The sequence below is a fragment of the Mastigoproctus giganteus genome, chromosome 12 (genome assembly GCF_048544385.1).
Source record: "Mastigoproctus giganteus isolate SK-2022 chromosome 12, ASM4854438v1, whole genome shotgun sequence".
Classification (NCBI taxonomy): domain Eukaryota; kingdom Metazoa; phylum Arthropoda; class Arachnida; order Uropygi; family Thelyphonidae; genus Mastigoproctus; species Mastigoproctus giganteus.
The window spans coordinates 90,099,050-90,121,162 of record NC_143586.1 but is presented as its reverse complement, the minus strand read 5'-3'; the positions used below and the strand labels follow the sequence as shown (position 1 = coordinate 90,121,162).

The window sequence follows — 22,113 nt, the reverse complement described above, 5'->3', positions numbered from 1 at the left end:
TTTTCACTTTTAGGGCTAAAACTAATTAATATATATGGCCTTAGTTGCTAATGCTCCTAAAAACCAAATAACAAACAAACAAACAATTAATATATATACAGGGTAATTCAGGAGGAATAGTAAATATTTTGGGTGGCTATAGTATCGATTATTCTGAGTAAAAAAGTTCATATAAACATGTGCCCAATTCTCAATGGATATAGAGATACAGCTGTTTTAAACTGGCATGCACAAAGCCATTATGAGAGGTATTAAAGAACAATAAATGACATTGTTTGTATTTATTGACTTTTTAAATGATATAAAACATAAATAAAATAGAAAAGGCCTGTGGCACTGGGTTCCATGGATAAGAAATAATAATTCGGTACATCCAGTATGAGCATTAGCATTAGTAGAGGCAGTTGATGCAAGAAAGCAAGCTTATGCAGCATCTGCCAAAAAAAAAAAAAATAATAATAATAATAATTAATAAATAAATAAATAAATTTTAAAAAAATAACCACTTCCACTTCACCCCTCTATTCATTCGAAATACCTGTCCAGCTGAGCCTTAAACTTATTTAGGCTATCAACTTCCAAAACAAGGGATGGAAGTCTATTCCACCAACCAACCACCCGCTGGCTAAAGGCAAATTTCCTCAAGTCTATCCTACATCGGTCTTTTCTCAATTTGAATTTATGCCCTCTCAGGTAATTATTCTGAGCAAGAGGAAGAATCCCATCAGCATTGAGCATGCTCAAACCATTCAAGGCTTTATACACCTCTATCAGATCACCTCGCTGGTGCCTAGTCCCCAGACACTGTAATTTGCAAAACTTAAGCCTTTCTTCATAAGAGCACCCCTTTGTTCCATTCACTAATCTTGTTGCCCTTCTCTGTACTTGTTCCAGCATCTCTACATCCTTCTTGAAATGAGGCCTCCAGACCTGTATACAGTACACTAGGTGTGGCCTGACCATTGCCTTATACAAGGGAATAATCACCTTATCCCTGCTAGAAAAATTCCTATATATCTTACAATACACCATGAGCTACTCTTGCAGCCCGTCTGCACTGTCCAGAAACTAAGCAAAGCAGTAACTAAGCATTTAATAAATTGTTAACAGAAGCTTTCGAGATAACGAATCTCTCAGCCATAGGAGTACATACATACATAATTATAAATAAATATAAATATCTTTATATTTATTATAATATATTATAATATGCCAGACACCTCTTGGGTAGTGGTACTAGCTTACTGGACAGATCATCTCTATCCACAGAAGATATCTGTAACGCCCTTAACTTATTCTTGTCTGGCAGTGTCGTCACGTTTGGTGACTCTCTCTCTTCAGACAAATACACAGCATGGCTATGGGCACCACTGTCAGCTTTGTCGTTGCTAACATGACAATGGAGGAACACATATTCCTGAACCTGCTGGTCCTCGCCACCCTTTGGTGCCGGTATGTCAATGACATCTTCACCATTATCCTCCGAGGTTCAGAAGCAAAACTACTAAAGAAGATAGGAAAGAATAGCGAAGATAGAAGGGGTCATGGGATCATGCTTCTTATCAAAGGTTCCTGAGCACAATGAAAGCTTTACCAGATTCAGACATGTCGTATGCTAGTATAGAATCTGTATGGTGTGAGATAACTGGGAGCAAAGGTATAATGAGAGTGGGAGTAACCTACAGGCCACATGGTTGTGAAGATTATGATGAGAGCCTCTACATGAAAATGGAATGGGCAAGTAAGTGAATGTCTCATTATGGGTGGTTTTAATTTTCCTCTAATTCACTGGAGCAAATGGGAATGAAACTCCACATGGGGGACAAAATTTTTAAAATCAACTAGATGATTGATATTTGTAACAATATGTCTAGGGGAAAGTACTAGGGAAAAGAATACTCTAGATCTCATCATCATCATCCATGAACCAGATGACATAATAGGACTGATAGTATAGAAACCAGTAGCAGGAAATGATCATGGAGTTTTATGGTAGGCGATGAAGAGAGAGAGGGTTGTTTTTTTTTTTTTGTTTTTTTTTTATGAAAACCCCAAACACGAGAGGTATTAGAACCTATAGTATTTCGAATCATGCTTGGGTTGGAGGTTGAGAAGACAAAAGAAGATATTTGTTGACATTAGACTTTAACTTCTGTAGACTGTAATTTTCAGGAAATACATACGAAGGAAGGTGGTTCCAGAAAACAGCAGTTGAATGAATAAACAAGGAAGATGAAAAGTTGGTTCTGTGAGTTTGAAGATGGACAGTAAATGGATGTTGGCTGGTGGCGGCACGTGTTCGGACTGTTTTGAAAGAGAGAGTGGGAATAATAGAAGCCAATTCAGAAGAACAGTGCCCATGGAAGTATCTGTAGAAAAGGCATACAGTAGAAACAGTACATCTATGAGACAGCGAGTGGAGAGACTCTGTTAGAGAGGAGTCATTAATTAACCTAACTGCCCTCTTCTGAATGGAATCTAGAAGCCTGAGAAAGGTTTTGGGGATGCACTGCCCCAGATATGGGAACAATATTCCATGGTAGGGGGGATTTGTGATTTGTAGAGTGAACAGCTGTTTGGAAGAAAAGTAATGTCAAGAGCGAAAGAGAAAACCAAGTTTTTTAGATGCAGAGGAGGCATCTAATGTAATGTACTTGTGCCAAGAGAGATTAGAAGTCAGGGTAATCTCCAAAAGAGATATATCAACTTGCCTAGAAATTGGAGTGTCACCAAAGGTAAGCATAGCAGCAGAAGAATTCTTTTGTACAAGATATATAAGAAAAGACTGAGTTTTATAAGGATTGAAATCAACTAAGTTGTCTTTTCCCCACTGGAGAATTACCTGGAGATTGGCATTTAAGGAATTGGTAGCAGATATTCGAGAAGTTGGAGCTGATTGAGCAGGGCAAGGTTTCTCAAAATGGAAAGTGGAATGCACTGTGCTATCATCAGCAAAACTATGGATAAGATTGGCAGTCAATGGAAGAAGATCATTAATATACAAGAGGAAAAGAGTGGGGGAAAGAACTGAACCTTGGGGACACCAGCATTAGTGGAGAAGTTAGAAGACAGAGAGCCATCTACCATCACCCTCAGTGAGCAATCAGAGAGAAAACTGGATAACCAATTACAAAAAACAGTTGGCAAACCATAAGATGGAAGCTTGTTTAGAAGACCTTTATGCCAAACACTATCAAAAGCCTTTGAAATGTCAAGAGCAACTGCTTGGGTTTCACCAAACTTTTCCATTGAATTTGTCCATAAATGTCATGGTAACATAAGCCAGAATATCACCAGTAGATCGACACCGACTGAATCCATACTGGTGATCACTGATCAGACAGAAGGTTTCTAGGTAGTTTAAGAGTTGGTGGTTAATTGATTTCTCCATTACTTTAGAAAGAGTAGAATTAATTGCAATGGGACAATAATTGGATGGGAGGGATTTGTCACCCTTTTTAGGAACTGGCTGGATATGAGCAAATTTTCATGCAGAAGGAAAAACACCTTTGGAATAAGAAAGTGAAAAAAGGCAGCAAAGAACAGGAGTAAGTTCAGGAGCATTTTGAGAATAAGTGGAGAAATACCATCAGGACCTGGAGCTTTCTTAGCATCAAGTTAGCAGTAGAAAGGCAAAGGAATGGGTTATAATTTCAGGAAAGGAAATTACGACGGTTTAAGATGCTACATGGCCTCTATTAATGTAGTTAATCTCACAGAGAGCAAATACAATTGAATTATGGTATACCTTTAAAACATTAATCACAGAGGCCTTGAACGTGTATATACCATTAAAAAAATACTCCACGAGGAGGATTCCAAGTAGGATGAATAATGAAGTTGCCAGATTACTTGAGCAGAAAAAGATGGCATGGAAAAGTTCAGAAAAATAAAAAGTACTGAAGCCTATAACAGCTACAAATTGATCTGTAATAGTGCCACAGAAAAGGTTAGGCTGGCAAAGGCAGATTATGAGAAATCACTGACAAACAGGAGGGATAAGGAATTCTTCAATATATATATGCAAAGAAGAGAAAGACAAACCAGATCGGACCCTTATGTAATGGATGTGGGATAGTATTAGATACCCCAGCTGAAGTCGCAGATGAACTCAACAGTTACTTTGCATCGATATTTACAGAAGAAAAACCGTTTACGTCAATGAATCTGAAAAAATGTAATTAATGATGTTGAAATTTCACATGTTTATTTAATGAAAAAACTTTCGAGCCTACAGACCAATAAGGCTCCTGGGGTTAATGGCATATACCCTATAATCTTAAAGGAGGCAGCAAGTGAGTGCATTGAACCATTAAGGCTAATTATGAGAGAATCACTGGACTCAGGAGAGTATCCGTTGAATTGGAAAAGTGCCAATGTACCTCCAATACATAACGGCGGTTCTAAGAGTGAAGTGGGAAATTACCAGCCGGTTAATCTAACTTAAGTAATAGGGAAAATCATGGGAACAATGATCAAGGGTGGAATTCAGGATCATTTAGATAGAAATGGAATTCTGCTGGATATTCAGCATGGTTTTATAAAGAGAAAATCATGTTTAACTAACCTGGTTAGTTATTTTGACAGGCTCACTCAAGAGCTGAACTTACGGAATAATTTTGACATTGTTTATTTGGATTTCAGCAAATCATTTGACTCAGTCACTCGTAAGTGGTTACTTTATATGCTGGAACAAGTTGGAATCACAGGGAAAATCCTTAGATGGATAGCTGGATGGCAGGAGGCAGAGGATTGTGATAAATGGTTATTCCTCAGATTGGGTTGATGTAAGAAGTGGGGTTCCCCAATGATCAGTATTAAGACCATTGTTTTTGATTTTCATAAATGACATCGATGAAGGGATACAGGGTGTGATGCCTAAATTTACAGATTGTTTTTTGTTATTTGGTTTTTAGGAGCATTAGCAACTAAGACCATATTGCTCTGGGATATGCGGTGGTCATTCCCTGACCTTTCCACATCCTCCGTATTTAGTGGTGACTGGCTCGAACTCTGGTCTAATCAAGAAGCGTGTGCTACGCACTGCTGCTCCTTCCCACCTGGCTACGGAAGCGCCTTAAATTTACAGATGATGTAAAGATTGGTAGAGTAGTTAATGATTGTTGCCAAGCGGTAATTCTTCAGAATGACCTACACAGACTTCTGGGATGGTCAGAAAAATGGCAGCTATGCTTTAATCTAGCAAATTGTAAGGTATTGCACCTGGGGCACAGTAACCCCAAAATAACTTATACACTTGGCAGAGTTGAACTAAAGCCGGTAGTGGAGGAAAGGGACTTGAGTAGTACGATACGATCAAATATGAAGTTCTCTGGGCATTGTAGATTGGTTGCAAGGAAGGCCCATGGTTCTCCTATCAATGATCTATCGAACAATTTCTAGTAGAGATAAGGATGTCATGATCCCATTATATAAGGATATTGTTAAGACCACACTTGAAATACTTCAAGTATGGAAACCGCATCTAAAGAAAGACATTGTGCTTCTTGAAAGGATCCAAAGATGGGTAACTTGCCTGGTGAGATCGGCAAAAGGGCAGCTGTATGAGGAAAGACCTGGAATATGTGGGTTGCACAGCTTGGAAACTAGGCACCTTAGAGGAGACTTGATAGAAGTGTTCAAGGCTCTAAGAAGCATAAGTAAAATGAATGAAGATGAAATTTTCATGGTTATAAATGATTCTAGAACTAGGGGCCATAATTTCAAGTTACGGGGGGGGGGGATGTTTAAACTGGATTGCAGGAAGTTTTATTTTAGACAGCGAGTTATTAATTACTGGAATAAATTAGCTATGTGGGTGGTAGAGACTGACAGTTTGGGGAAATTCAAAAGTCAGCTGGATAATTACCTATGGGAGGAGATGCATAGGTTATCCATTTCCTTTTTCTCTTATTAATTATTATTATTTTATTTTATTTATTTTTTGTTATTTTATTTTTTATTTTATTATTATTATTATTTTTTTTTTTGGCTGGTGCAGCATAAGCCATAGGCTTCCTTGCACCATGTGGCCACTGCTAATACTAATACTACAACAACTCAACTCCCTATCTCCCTTCATCCTGTTCACATTAGAATTAGAAAACGACACCCTTGCCTTCTGGAAGTCTTTACTGAAACACAAGGGCTCATATATGGAAACTTCAGTATATCGAAAGTCTATGTGCTCTGGCCAATTTACAAACTACAGGTCAGCACATGCGCCCTGCCAGCTGTACATACCACGCCTTCATCCGAGGTCAGATGCCGAAATCAAAGGGAAAAAAAGGCAATAAGCTTTTGATTTCACCGGCTGGCCCTGATGAAGGTGCTGAAGTCATAGGATAAATGGCATTAAGTAATTCCTATTACTTCTTTTTATCTTCAGTCTCTTCTTTTTCTCCGTAATTACAAGTTCAGTTCCATTAGCCCCTTGTTCTCTGTAATTACGAATGCAGTCTGCTAGCACTTTGCCTTTCTCTACCTAACTTTATGTTCTCTACCTATGTATCCATTGTGGTCCTTGGGTAATTTCTGCATAATTATAGCAGTGTCTCTGGTTCATATACCATTAATTAATAATATGTTACACTGTTGCATCCTTATATAAAATTTAAATATATATATATATATATTAGTTTTAGTTATATATATATATGTGCATTTTTTTTTTTACTATATTCATAAAAATTATTAAATAACCATTTAATAACAAAAATTAACCATTTGCAACTTAAAATAGCCTTCCTGTGTGCAATTTTGACATTAGGAAAGGTAGAAAAATATATCAAAGCATAGAAATTTAAGCTAGTTGCAAATATATTCCATTCTTCCGAAAAAGTAGCCACTTCAATATAAATAAGGAAATTTTGATGTCTACACTTACCTCAAAAGTTGGAAGGCAAACAGTTTCAGGAGATAGCTTAGGTCCAATACCAACACTTTCTATTTGATTTTCTCTTTAAAAATGTAACATGAAATTGCAGTGAAAATATTATCTAACATGTGTAACAATTTATGATAATACCAGATTACAATATGGTTAATAAAGATATATACACTATATGACAAACAGTATTCAGAAACTCCCCTGTCATAAATATTTTTATTGTAGCAGAACTCCTCATGCATGCATATCAACTCAAACATACCAATATAAAACACTGTGAGTAGTGGTATATTAGAAGCTTATGGGTCATGGACTGGAACTTACAAACTTTCAATACAAGATGGTCGTTATAATATACCACATCATTAACCTTTCTGGGTGAGCAAGTGCAACGTGTCTGAACTTCCCAAAATCCACTATGGCAGATGTTATTCCAAGATGATATATCGCAGGTGATAAAGACACAAAGCTCCAGCCACCTCACTAACTCGTGAAACATGCTTGATGAACCATAAAGAGATTAGTTAATTTCTCACCTGTGTCATCTGTGAAAAACATCACAGAGCAGTTCCAAGAGATAACAGATACATCTGTCAGTACATTAACCATCTATAGGGAACTGCAACCCTTGGGTTCAATGGTGGGTCCGATACTACAGTCACCAATGTGAAATGCAGAATCATTCCCAACGTTCATGGGCTGTATAACAATGAAAGAGGTACCACAGAGTGACAAATCCTGCTACACAATTGTGAAGGTTGCCCAAAGAGTGCATCATCCCAAGACTGAAGTTTGATGGAGGTGGTCTGATGACCGCCTCCAAAAAACTTCAGAATCTATTGGCAACACTGCTTGAAACAATGAAGTCCATAATCTAATAGAATTTTTAGACAATTATGCACTATCTACATTGTGGCAGTACTGGCCAGCTCCAAGTCTCAACCACAAACCCCATCAAATACTGCTAGATTAACTGGAGTGCCAGATTAGGGTGTGGCCAGAATAACATTTTTACAAACTAGCTCTGGCAGCTGCTTTCCAGGAGAAATAGAGGCACATTTTGGCTAACAGATATCAGAAGTTAGTTACAAGTATTTCCAGGAGGGCTGAGATTGTCATACAGGCCAAAGGTGGTCATACTGTAAGTTTTTGAATTAAGCTCTTTTTGCAACTACCTGTGAGTGTGCCAAAATACTTTTTGCCACATAGCATATATAGCAATAAATATATACTTTGAAAAATAAACATAAAGAATACAGAAAAGAACAGAGGAAGGAAGAAAGCACAAAAGGGCAGTAAAAAATGGCTGCTAGTTGTTTTCTGTGGCCCTCTGGGTTAAGTGGCCAGTCATTCAACACAACTCTACACTGACTAGCCTTTATCTGTATATCTTCACACAATATATATGCAGTTGTCATGATTTAGCCAAGGCTGCACATGCAATAAATTAAAAAAAAAAAAAAATCTTTTCTGTACACATTGTGCTCCCCATATTCAAATTTTGTATCTCTTACATCTAAGTGACATTACATCACCAATATCTCTATAATGTTCACATTTAATGACTTTACCAGTACTTCAAATTCACCAAATTTATTCACTATACTTCTAGCATTAGTGTACATGCAAGTATACATGCACCTGTTTTTACTCTTTGTAAAACTCTAACACAGCACATGTATTTGGGTATTCCATGAGGACACCCAGCAGGCCTTGAAATCCCTGACATCCTGCTTTTCAGGCTGCTGCATGTTCCAATAGAAGCAGTGTGAGAATCACTTTGATTGAGTGGGAGAAGACAGAGGGTGGTAATCAATGGGTGCTGCTCTTCGTGGACTAATGTTATTAGTGGAGTCCCACAGGGTTCGGTGTTGGGTCCTCTGTTGTTTTGTATATTTATCAATGATATTGATGAAGGTATATCAGGCTTAGTGTCGAAGTTTGCAGATGATACAAAGGTTGGCAGGGTTGTTAATGACAGTAATGGCAGTGCACTACTGCAACAGGATCTAGATAATTTGGGCAGATGGGTTAAGAAGTGGCAACTGAAGTTTAACCTTGACAAATGCAAAGTACTGCATATGGGTAGAAGTAACCCCAGAGAAACATACCAACTGTGTGGTACTACGCTTAAGGTGGTAGAAAATGAAAAAGACCTGGGAGTAATTGTGCAGTCAGATATGAAGTTTTCTGAGTAGTGCAGGCAGGCTATCAGGGCAGGTCATGGGGTTTTCTCAATGATATATATGAATTTGGTAGCAGGGAAAAGGAGGTGATTGTCTCCTCAAATAGGCCTCTGAGGTTGGGTATATTCATATTACGTTCTTAGAGTTTTTTCACCAACCTTTCATGGAGTAAAATAAAATTAAAATAAAATAAAACAAAACAAATCTTGATAACTATATTTACAATAACCTGTATTTACAAAATTAATATACGTATTACAATATTAAAAGTATTAAAACACAAGATTAAAATGCATTAAAATATACTAAGTTAAAAGCGATAAAATCCCGTAGCTTTCAAAGGCTCCAGCCTTCTTCTTCAGCAGTACTCTCTATTATTCAGTACACCTTTAAATATCAGCAGGGTAATGGTAGGCATCACATGTTTCCATTCTCACGTGTTCCGCTCTCTTGCATTGTGGAACCGGAACAGAACATTGGTGGAACAGAAAGTGAAAGTTTCTGTTCCACCAACGTTCTGTTCAGAAAGTGAAAGTGAACAGAAAGTGAAAGTTTCTGTTCCACCAAAGTGAACAGTTGGTGGAACAGAACAGAAAGTGGCTCGAACGGAAGTCCGTACGACTTCCGTTCGAGCCACTTCCGGTTCCACAATGCAAGAGAGCGGAACACGTGAGAATGGAAACATGTGATGCCTACCATTACCCTGCTGATATTTAAAGGTGTACTGAATAATAGAGAGTACTGCTGAAGAAGAAGGCTGGAGCCTTTGAAAGCTACGGGATTTTATCGCTTTTAACTTAGTATATTTTAATGCATTTTAATCTTGTGTTTTAATACTTTTAATATTGTAATACGTATATTAATTTTGTAAATACAGGTTATTGTAAATATAGTTATCAAGATTTGTTTTGTTTTATTTTATTTTAATTTTATTTTACTCCATGAAAGGTTGGTGAAAAAACGCTAAAAAAAAAAAACGCTAAGAACGTAATAGGAGGTGATTGTCCCTCTGTATAAGGCAATGGTCAGGCCATGCTTTGAGTATTGCATACAGGTCTGGAGGCCTTATTTTAGGAAGTATGTAGATTTGTTTGAGCGTGTACAGAGAAGGGCAACAAAATTGGTCAGGGGAATGAAAGGATCCTCTTACCAAGAGAGGCTTAAGTTCTGCAAATTGCAGTGGCTGGAGACTAGGCACCTGCGCAGTGATCTGATTGAGATGTATAAGGCCTTGAATGGGTTGAGCACGATGAATTCTGATCGGATCCTTCCACTTGTTCAGATTACGAACATAAGGGGGCATAAATTCAAATTAAGAAAAGACAGATGTAGAATAGATGTGTGGAAATTTGCCTTTAGCCAGCAGGTGGTTAATTGCTGGAACAAACTTCCATCTGTCGTTGTGGAAGTTGATAGGTTAAATAAATTTAAGGAGGAACTGGACAGGCATTTGGAGGGAATGGTGTGATTTTTTTTTTTTTTTTTTTTTTTTTTGGCTGATGCTGCATAAGATCATACACTTGCTTGCTTGCATCACATGCCACTACTACTACTACTACTTTCACCTCTGCCTGTGGCTACTGTAAATCTATCAGTCTCCTAGCCTTTCAAACAAACTGAAATAAGAAAGGTTGAATTTTCAATCTGCTTAGTGGTTCCTAATGATGTTGTGACTATTTGTCTCAGACTGCTGTTGTCACTGTAAAATATATATATATGGCCCAGAATAAAGTATAATGAAGGTTAGCAATTGTACGTTAGTTGCTGTTGGTGCTAAAACAGCTGATATGTTGTGTTAGTCTGATCTTGGTTATAGCTAAGAAACACTGTGAAGTTTGTTTACCAGTGATAGCTATTGTTGTTTGAGAAAGGGCAGTTATTGTGGGGAATTATTTTGGTTCATATGGAGTATGTCAAGCAGGTAGGCCAGAGTGAAAATTGTACGTGAACATTTCCAAGCTTAGTACACAAATATTTCCAAGATGAGGTCAATAAAGATTCACAAATCAAGTGAAGAGTGTTGCTTCTGGTGAATAAGTTTAGGCAGATGGTTCAATTTTGTGCCAGCATAAAAGCAAAGTGAAAAAAAACAGAACCTTTACACACAAAATTTTGGGGCAGTGTTTGCAAAACTGTAGTTACTTAGGTAAAGTCAATGGCATGTAACAAGAGAACTTGGTATGAAAAAATATCTGTTCAAAGTGATTCATCTGTTAGGACTTTTTCTTATTATATACAGGTAAGGCACCAGCTGTGAGTAAAGTATTTGAAACAAAGACATTTGTTTTGTGCTTACAATCTTGAAAATGTGTATGAAATGAACATTTTCTCCACAATGTTTGGTTTTCTGATAAGTGCCATATTATGCAGAACAGTTATGTGAACAGGCAAACGACAAGTTTTCTTGAATTTGAAAGACCAGCTGAATGTGTCATGTCTCTACAAGTGACAGTGTAATTGCCTGTTCAAAGTACACAGCATGTGACTGTGTACCAAGAAAGAAACCATCAGCTGATTGTCTTGTCTTCATTCAAGATCTGCAAAGATTTCATCACACTAGTAATTAGCCTTTCCATGCACAGTAGTTATAACAAGATAGCACTATCCCAACACTGCTAGGGAAATGCTTTGAAAGAGGGATGATGGGTGCCCGACACATTGGTCACTCTATTGCAGAGGTGGTACAGAAATTGCACCATCTCAGTTCAATAGTATCAAGAGTGTATCAGAAATACACTATTTCCAGAATAACATCTCATCATGGACAGTGCTGTGGGCAGAGAAAGGTAGTGGATGACGTGGCCATCAATGTCTGTCTCACATTGTTTCACTGGAGAGAGTGACGGTGGCTTGTTATGTTTGTAATTTGGTTTTTAGGAGCATTAGCAACTAAGGCCATATTGCTCCGGGAATATGCGGTGGTCATTCCTTGACCTTTCCGCATCCTCCGTATTTGGTGGTGATGGGCTCAAACCCCGGTCTAATCAAGAAGCGTGTGCTACAGACTGCTGCTCCTTCCCACCTGGCTACGGAGGCGCCTAGTGACAGTGGCACAAATCACCAATTACTTCAAGGGAGGTGCCAGAAACATCTCCACCAAGACCATCAGGTGATCATCAGCCGCAATAGGTTATGGGAGCTGCCAACCCACCAGAGTCACTCCCATTGCTAACACTACGACACAGGACTCTATGCCTCAACTGAGCAAAACAACATTGGAACGGGACCTTGGATGATTGGAGACTGGACTCCTGGTCTGATGAGTCCCCTTTCCAGTTATTTCAAGTGGACCGGAGGGTGCGTATCTGGCAGAAACCGAACGAGCTATGCAGCTGTCAACAAGGAAACTGTTCAGGCAGGTGGACAGTGAGAAATGGTCTGGGGCGTGTTTAACTGGCACATGTTGGGACCTCTGGTATATCTAGATGCATCTCTGAACGGTTCAGGTTATGTGTCCATCCTTGCAGATCATCTGCATCCAGAGGGCAATGGACTCTTCCAGCAGGGCAATACTCATCCCCACAGAACCACGGTAACTAGTACATGGTTCAAAGAACATGTTGCAGATTTTAGCACCATAGAATGGCCTCCCCATTCACTGGACATGAACCCTGTAGAGCATCTTTGGGATGCTGGGGAAAGGTCAGAAGATCAGTTCGAGCTTTGGATTCTGTTGCATTCCTCCACCCAGGAATGAGACAGAATTATGGACACTGGTGCAGAAAGAATGGATGGAAATATCTGTGGAATGCTTTCAGGAACTAATGGACTCAATGCCTCGCCGTGTGATTGCCCTTATATTGGCAAAAGGTAGGCCTACCCATTATTAGTTATTTATCCCATGATTTCTATCCACTCAGTGCATATTACAATTTCTTGCTGCTAAAATATAACTGGCCTTAAACATACAATGAACACTTATTGTAGTCAATAAGTGTACCAGTTGAAATAGTGTTAACAGTCTGGTTTTAATTGTGTAATTGCAGATTAATACCAAAATACTTGTTTTCACATTAGTCTGCAAAAACTGCTGGGAGTCATAGTGAAACAAGTAATTACATGGGCTGCGTTAGGGTAACTAAGAGTAGAAACAGGTGTAGGTATACTTGCATGTACACCAATGCTAGGAGTATAGTTAATAATTTTGATGAGCTTGAAGTGTTGTCAAGACATCAAAGGCAGATATTGTTGGGACATTGGAATTGGAATTTGGGGAGTACAATGTGTATAGAAAAGATAGACAGGACAGGAAGGGAGGAGGGGTTATGCTGTTAGTTGAGAAACACAAAATCTAAGGAAGTGCATCCAATTGATGTTGCTGGACAATGCAATGTTGAATCTGTTTGGTGACATAAGCACTGTTGTTGTTATTTGGTTTTTAGGAGCATTAGCAAATAAGGCCATATTGCACCGGGAATATGCGGTGGTCAATCCCTGACCTTTCCGCTTCCTCCGTATTTGGTGGTGACGGGCTCATAAGCACTGGGAAAGGAAAAATGAGAGTAGGTGTGTGTTATAGGCCTAATGAATCTGATGAGTATATATTAAGCAATTGTGCAGAGAAATAGAGTGGGCCAGTAAATTAGAGTGTCTTATAATGGGGGGATTTTAATTTCCCAGAGATTGACCGGAATATGTGGGATGGTCACTACTAGCAAGGCTTTTTTGAATTGTTGGATGATTTTTTCCTACAGCAGCATGTTCGGAAGGCAACAGGAGAGAGTAATACTATTGATCTGATTATCAGTAGTGATTCATCATGCATTAACAATCTGCAGATAAAGGAACCACTGAGTGGCAATGATCACAGTGTGCTGAAGTGGGATTTACTCAAAGAGGTAACTACCATCAGGGGTAATGGAAGGGTTTTTGCTTTTGTAAAGGTGACTACAGTGGTCTGAGACAGTATTTAAAATCTATACAGTGGGATCAACTGATGATGTTACCAACAGCAAATTCAAAATGGGAAGCATTCAAAGAAATAATCTTGGAAGCTATTAGGCTTTTCATACCAACTAAGAAATATTGTTCAAGACTAAATGGATGGTAGATAAACTAATTAGACATGTGGCAGAGAAGAAAAATGCATGGGATACATATAAATTAACAAGTGACACAGAAGCCTATGATAGATATAAGCTGGTCTGTAACCAAGTCACAACAGAGGTTAGGCAGGCAAAGGCAGATTACGAGAAATCTTTGGCAAAGGATGCAAAGAAAAACAGCAAAGAGTTCTTTACTTATGTAAACTCTAGAAGAAAGGGGATCAATCAGATTGGTCCACTTGATATCGATGGTTTAACTGTTGATGATCCTGCTCGGGTAGCTAACAAACTAAATGAATATTTTGCATCGACATTCACACATGAGGAGTTATTCAGCAGGGGCAGTAAGCTAGATAATCTTGTAATAACTGAGAGTAAAGTGGAGGAGAAATTGTTGAAGATAAACATAAAAAAGGCACCTGGGGTGGATGGTATCTATCCAGTTATATTAAAGGAGGCAGCAAAGGAAGTAAACAAACCCTTAGTCATAATTATGAGAACTTCCTTGAACTCAGGGGAGGTACCTGTGGACTGAAGATATGCAAACGTGACCCTAATTCACAAAGGCGGTTCAAAGGGCAACACAAGTAATTACAGACCTGTTAGTTTAACTTCTGTTCCACAGAAATTAATGGAGACACTGCAGGATCCTCTAGACAAGACTTCAGTTATAGATCGGACACACATTGGGTTTGTTAAGGGGATGTCTTGTCTGACCAATTTGATCAGATACTATGATGCAGTCACAAAAGAACTGGATGCAGGGAATAACTTTGATATTAATATATTTGGATCTTAGAAAGGCTTTTGATACTGTTGCACATGGAAGATTGCTGCACAAATTGGAGCAGTGTGGCATTAGAGGCAAATTGCTGCTATGGATAAAGGGATGGTTAAATGGGAGAAGACAGAGTGGTAATCAATGGACACTGCTCTTCGTGGACTAATGTTAGCAGTGGAATCCCTCAGGGTTCATTGTTGTTTTCTGTATTTATAAATGATACTGATGATGGTATATCAGGCTTAATGCCCAAGTTTGCAGAGGATATGAAGGTTGGCAGGGTTGTTAATGGCACTAATGACAGTACACTGCTGCAACGGGATCTACCAACTAATACCAAATGGGCCGAGAGGTGGCAAATGAAGTTAAACATTGACAAATGTAAAGCACTACATATGAGAAGCAGTAATCCCAGAGTAATGTATCAACTCTGTGATACAACACTGACTCTAGCAGAGAGTGAAAAGGACCTGGGGATAATTGTGCAGGCAGATATGAAGTTTTCTGAGCAGTGCAGATGATCTGCAAGAGTAGCTCATGCTGTCTTGTCAATGATATACAGGAATTTTTCTAGCAGGGATGAGGAGGCGATTATCCCCTTGTATAAGGCAATGGTCAGGCTACCTGTATAGACCTGTATACATGTACCTGTATAGACCTGTATACAGGTCCTCCAGACCTGTATACAGGTCTGGAGGACTCATTTTAAGAAGGATGTAGATCGGTTGGAATGATTACAGAGAAGGGCAACAAGATTAGTGAATGGAACAAAGGGTTGCTCTTACAAAGAAAGTTTTACAAATTACAGTGCCTGGAGACTAGGCACCTGCGAGGTGATCTGATTGAGGTGTATAAAGACTTGAATGGTTTGAGAATGCTCAATGCAGATGGGATTCTTCCTCTTGCTCAGAATAATCACCTGAGAGGGCATAAATTCAAATTGAGGAAAGACAGTTATAGGACAGATGTGCAGAAGTTTGCCTTTAGCCAGCGGGTGGTTTATTGCTGGAATAAACTTCTATCTGTCGTTGAAGTTGATAGCTTAAACAGATTCAAGGCAGAACTAGAAAATCATTTGAAGCGAGTGGACGGGTGAAATGAGAAAGGGAATGTGTGTGTGTTTGTTTGTTATTTGGTTTTTAGGAGCATTAGCAACTAAGGCCGGCTCCGAGGATATGTGTTGGTCATTCCCTGACCTTTTCGCATTCTCCGTATTTGGTGGTCACAGGTTCGAACCCCAGTCTAATCAAGAAGCGTGTGCTATGCACTGCTGCTCCTGCCCACCTGGCTACAGAAGTGCCGTGTGTGTGTGTGTGCGCGCGTGCGTGTGTGTGCGTGCATGCGTGTGTGTGTGCGTGCGTGCATGCATGTGTGTGTGCGTGCATGCGTGTGTGTGTGTGCGTGCGTGCGTGCATGCGTGTGTGTGTGTGTGTTTTGGCTGATGCTATATAAGCTTGCTTTCTTGTATCACGAGCCCTTGCTAATGCTAAAACAGTTATATGAACAATTTTTTTTCTAAACAGCAGTAACATTATTTTTTCCACACTTCTTTTATGATACATACCTATGATTTATATCAAAAGCTGATGAAGTTGCTTGAGTGCAATTACTTTTGCATTTCAGACAAGGCTCCTCAAATAACTGCCACATGGCTTTTTGTTTCAGTATATTTTCTTCTGAAAGAGAGAATAACATCAATAACTGGCAATTTTCCATAAAAAAAATAAAATTAAAATAAAAACATAAAATTAAAACAATATAAAACTCTTTGTTATAAAATACTGATACAAAAAAAAAAAAAAAATGTGCAAAGCAGCCCTCTTCTGTGTCTCCCATTTCATGTATTTCATTACTTGAATAACAATGCAATTCTGATTAGACATTTAATATTTAAAAAGTGTCAACCTGGCCAGAAGAAAACAGCATGCATAAATTCTTGATAACCTGTAGTCATGTGAAGTGTGTAACTACAACAGATTTCAGAATATTTGCTGCATAGAACTGGACATTTTCATCATGTATGAAAGGTGGATGGAGGGGGGGTAAGATAGTGTTCTCTTTCCAGAGTAAAATAAGGGTGGTCCAATTTTAAAGAATGTATGATGTATTCTCAGAACCTTTATACAGTTTCTTCAGGCAGACATAGTTAAGTCCAGAGCAAAAACCTTAAAGCTATGAAAGTATGATAGTTTCTTCTTCAGGTATAAGATTGCACTTCAGAATGACCATAAACATCTTCATCATCATCAGCCATTTTCAATCCACTGCAGGATGAAGGCCTCTCCAGCAACTTTCCAGTTCCTTCTGTTTTGAGCACTGGCCATCCATTTACTACCCACAAACTCGTGAATTTCATCTATTCATCTCCACCTTTGTCTTCCAGGTTTTCTTCTAGCTCCTCTTGGGTATCATTCTGTTATTTTCTTAGTCCATCTGTCATCATTTCTTCGAGCTATGTGTCCTGCCCAAGACCATTTTAGTTCTTTAGTTTTGATAAAAATGTCCTTTAATTGAGTTTGCTACCTAATCCATGTGTTTCTCTTCTTATCTAACAGTCTGATTCCCAATATAATTCATTCCATTCTTAGCTGTGTACTTCTCAGCTTCTCTTCCATTCTTTTGGTGAGTGCCCAAGTTTCAATTTCATAAGTCATAGTGGGGAGTATACATTGGCTCATTATTTTACGTTTCAGACAAACTGGGATATTGCTCTTCAGTATGTAACTATATTTCCTGAATGCTATCCATCCAAAATTTATTCTTCTCTTGACTTCCAGCCATTTATCATTATTACAGCTAATAACTTGTCCCAGATAAGTATATGACTCCATCTTTTCAATTACTGCTCCTTCGATCATTATTTCCCTTTCTGTGGCATACTTGTTCATCATTACTTTTGTTTTAGCCATATTCATCTTTAGTCCAAAATCCTTACTAACTGAGCATAACTGATTAAGATTTTACTCTAATTCTCTGGGATCGTGGCTTATGACCACATTGACTCCTTTTTGAGACCAGTCTAATCTTCTGAAAGCTTCCTCAAGGGAAGCAGTAAACAGCTTCGGAGATATTGTGTCTCCTTGTCGAAACCCTTTCTCGATTTTAAATTTCCTACTGTCTTTGTCTAGTCTAATAAAGGAGGTAGCACTCTCATATATTTTCTTCAAAATCATAATATATGGGGTATCTATGCCTTGTCTTCCCAGTGCCCTAAACATTGCCTTATGCTGTATGAAGTCAAATGCCTTTTCATAATCCACAAATGCCAGTCATAATGGTGTTTTATATTCATTTTCTTTCTCCATTAGCTGTGATATTATGTGAAGGTGATCCACAGTTGAGAATCCTGTCCTAAAGCCAGCTTGCTCTTTCGGTTGATTCTCATCAAGTATTCTTTCTAATCTGTTAGTAATGACCCTTGTGAACAACTTGTAGATGTGGGCTAATTGGTCTATAATTTCCAATTTCTGATTTATCTCCTTTCTTATGCAGTAAAACTATGATTGCATTATTCCACTGCTTAGGCATCACACCTTTTCTAATGCACTTTGTGAAGAGCCTTGCCAGTTTTTGTGTTATGTCTCTTCCTCCCAATTTTAACAACTCTACAGTAACTTCATCTTCCCCCAGGGCTTTCTGATTCTTCTTCTTCAATGCATGTTCTACCTCATCAGGAAGAATATCGGGTATGTCGTATGTGTTGCTACTTTGCAATCCATCTTCCCCACTGCTGGCATCATTCCCTCGCTCCTTGTATAATTCTCTATAGTAGTGTTCTGCTATTTGAATTATGCCTTCTCTGCTGTTTATAAGTACACCATCGCTATTCTTCAGTTTCAGTATCATTTGTCTTTCTGTATTACTGCTCATGGCTGCTGATTTAAATCCTTTGTTTTCCCTTAATGCTTGTTCTACTTTTCTTGTGTTAAATCTTCTTATGTCCTCTCTGAGTCTCTTTCTAATGGCTTTGCATAACTCAGTATACTCAATTTTCTCCCTGTCAGTGTTTTTCTTGCTCTTCATTTGTTGTCTTTGGTTTATCATGACAAGTGTTTCTTGACTAATTTTTTCTTCTTTGAATTTATTTTTCCCTACAGGTTTCTTGAGCTTTATCACTTTCAGCAAGTTGTAATATTCCTCGTTGATATCTTGGTCCTGAGCAGTCTGCAGAAGCTCAAACTTGTTCTTAAATTCCAGTACATACTACTTTTTCTCCTCCTCTGTTATCTCAAAGACCTTTGTATTATTTATTCGAGTCAGTTTTTTCCTTTCCTTTCCTACATCTATATCAAGTGCACATCTTACCATTCTGTGATCACTTCCAACATTTACCTTATTCAGGACGGTAACATCATTCACAATATATCTTCTGTTAGTGAGGATGAAGTCGATTTCATTAGTTGTTAATCCATTTGGACTCTTCCATGTCCACTTTCTGTTCACCCTTTTCTTGAAAAAAGTGTTCATTACTGACAGTCCTTGAGATTCTGCAAATTCCACAAGTCTTTCACCTCTTTTATTTCTTTCACCAATTCCAAAATTTCCTATAGTTCCTCTTTCTGCGCTGTTTTGCCTTTTTCCAACCTTAGCAATGAAGTCCCCCATAATAATAGTGTAGTGGGTTTTCTGCTCATCTAGAAGACTCACAATTTCGGTGTACATTTCTTCAACCTCTTCATCATCATGGCTCGATGTTGGTGAATAAATCATTATAATCTTCAGCTTGTACCTCTTAGAAATCTTGAGTATTAGTCTTGACACCCTTGGTGATGTACTTTTGAATTCCAAATGTTTTTAAAATCTTTATGGACCAGAAACCCAACTCCACCTTCACTCCTTTCACTGTTTCCATTGGTGTACAGCAGATTTCCACTTGATAAACTTATAAGTGATTCATTTCTTCTTCTTGTTTCAGCTAAACCGACGATATTCCAATTCACATTTTCTAATTCCTTTTCCAGCTCTAATATCCTGTCTTCACCGATGAGTGATCTTACGTTATAACAGGCCAAGTTCAGTTTCCGTGCATGGTAGCCTGGTCATACCCAGAGATTCTTAGCTCCCTCTGCTTCCACTCTGATCCTCTCGCTGCCGTAAGAGGGAGAGTGAAAGCTGCTGGGGACTGAGGGCCATTTGTTTTGTCGTGCTGTCATATGCTGGAGAGTAAACATTCCATAAACATCTTATGGACCCAATATTAGAATCTAGTGGTGGCTGCTGATGAAATATTTTCACCATAAGGCCATTTACCCTTGCAATGGAAGACCTACTTCTGAAACCGAAATAAGTTTTATTCATCCATTTACAGTTTTGGGCTGACTTCTTTAAGACCATAGCAACAATTGAAAAGGATGAAGATTTACATACTTACAAGCCAATCAGATACCAAAATATTTTAATAGCAAAAAAATTTTATCAAGATTTTCTTTTATTGCTCTTTTTCTTAATTTCTCCACTCACTCCTATCTCCAGATACAACTATTCCTTTAACTTACCATTACTATTATACACTGAAAGGACAGAACTCATGGAATACCTGGTTTCTGGGTGACGCAACGCTGTCACCCCTCTCACTAGTGGATGAACCCACCGCTTGGCAAGTATATAGGTACACTGCATCACTGCATTCACATAGATGGTAATTCCATGTCAGTATGGATAAACTTCATGAGTTAACTGACTTTGAAAGAGGGATGATGACCCTTTGGTGGTAAAAACCTAACATTGAAGTTCTTGTCAATTAAATGCAGTTTTTCAAGAGGAGGGTGAGGTGGTGAATTATAGATAATAAGCAAAACTTTACCAGCTTTGCCCTCATTTTCTCAATGCCTCTTGAAACTTGGAATGAAATATTGGCTAAACCATCCAAAAAAATGTTGGAATTCATCCATGCATTTTTCTGTGCTTTACATCATACTGGTAGGCAAGTTACACCTTTAAAGAATCTTGTATTCTTGGATTTTCCAATCACCAACAATGGTAAAACATCCACTTGCATTTGCACGCACCATAACAGTAACACACTGTTTGTTAGCTTTGAAACCAGGAGCCATTTTGCATCATGATGTAAGTGATTCAAGAGGGAGTGACTTCCAATTAAAACCAGTTTAACCTGTATTGTAAATGTCATCCTCAGAAAAACTTTCTTCCTCCACCATTTTCAGAAAAGACTTTAAAAGCTTATAAAATCTTATAAATACAGGAGTTAAAAAGCTTTTTTAAATCTTGTATTTATAAGATTTTTAACTCCTGTAATGACAAATTAGGAATTTGTCATTACAGGAGTTAATGTTTTCTCAAAGGCATTATTCATTTCTATTCCAATGTTACCATTAATCATCACAAATTAACATTAAATCATAATCAAAATATTAGTTAAGGCAAAGTAAATTAAAGATTATTGCACAGACTTTCATTTCAGAAGTTTTTACATAATTTTGAAATCATTGAAGATTACTTATCTTGCTCTCTCATTGAAATAATCAGTAAAATTACTGATTATTTCAATGAGAGAGCAAGATAAGTAAAAAAAAAAAAAAAAAAATCTTTTTGTTTTCAGTTAAAGAAAATGAATTTATTAGGATTGCAGATGGGCAAAGCGAATAACAATTACTCTTTACATAACTAAATCAAATTAAAAATGAAGTGAAATGAAAATCAAACAAAATAAAAGTAAAAATAAAATTTGTGTATGTGTTCTCCACTCCCAAGATTTCTTTGCATCCTAAGGTCCTTCCTATCCCCTGAGTTTTTGAAAGAATGATAGAGAAAACAGCACAAAAGTCAGGGGAGGAGTAGTAAAAATAAGTCCAGAAACATATATTGATACTTTTACCTGATTTAAACTAAAGCACGATGTTTAGGCACTAAAATGTCATATAACAAGGCAGAAAAATAGGCAAAGTAATAATAAAAAATATTTTCTTCCTATTGTAAGAATCGAAGTGCATTATTTTAATTATACATCTATACTGGATGTAGAAAGAAAACACTTTACAGCATGTAGCAACAATGGCTTTATTAAAATTCTGATAACTGAAACAATAAAATGATACACAGATTTAAATTTAGAAATTCATAAATTATGACATCTCTTAAGTTCATTGTCTGTGGACAAATGATCACAAGAAAAATGGTAACATACATCTTGACCCCTGACTTTGGAAATGGTGACATTGATCTTTGTTCTGACTGGATGCTCCTGATGTTAGA

General features: G+C 37.9%; 1 protein-coding gene across 1 annotated transcript in view; it reads right to left on the bottom strand.

Moving 5' to 3' along the window:
- Positions 1-22,113, bottom strand: part of LOC150077261 (telomere repeats-binding bouquet formation protein 1-like) — a 177,753-nt gene that overhangs the window by 5,171 nt on the left and 150,469 nt on the right. The window contains exons 10-11 of the mRNA XM_090385835.1: positions 16,466-16,577; positions 6,887-6,959 (exon numbers count right to left, since the gene is read on the bottom strand). Of these exons, the coding sequence (XP_090241961.1) occupies positions 6,887-6,959; positions 16,466-16,577 (185 nt within the window). The remainder of the gene's footprint in view (positions 1-6,886; positions 6,960-16,465; positions 16,578-22,113) is intronic.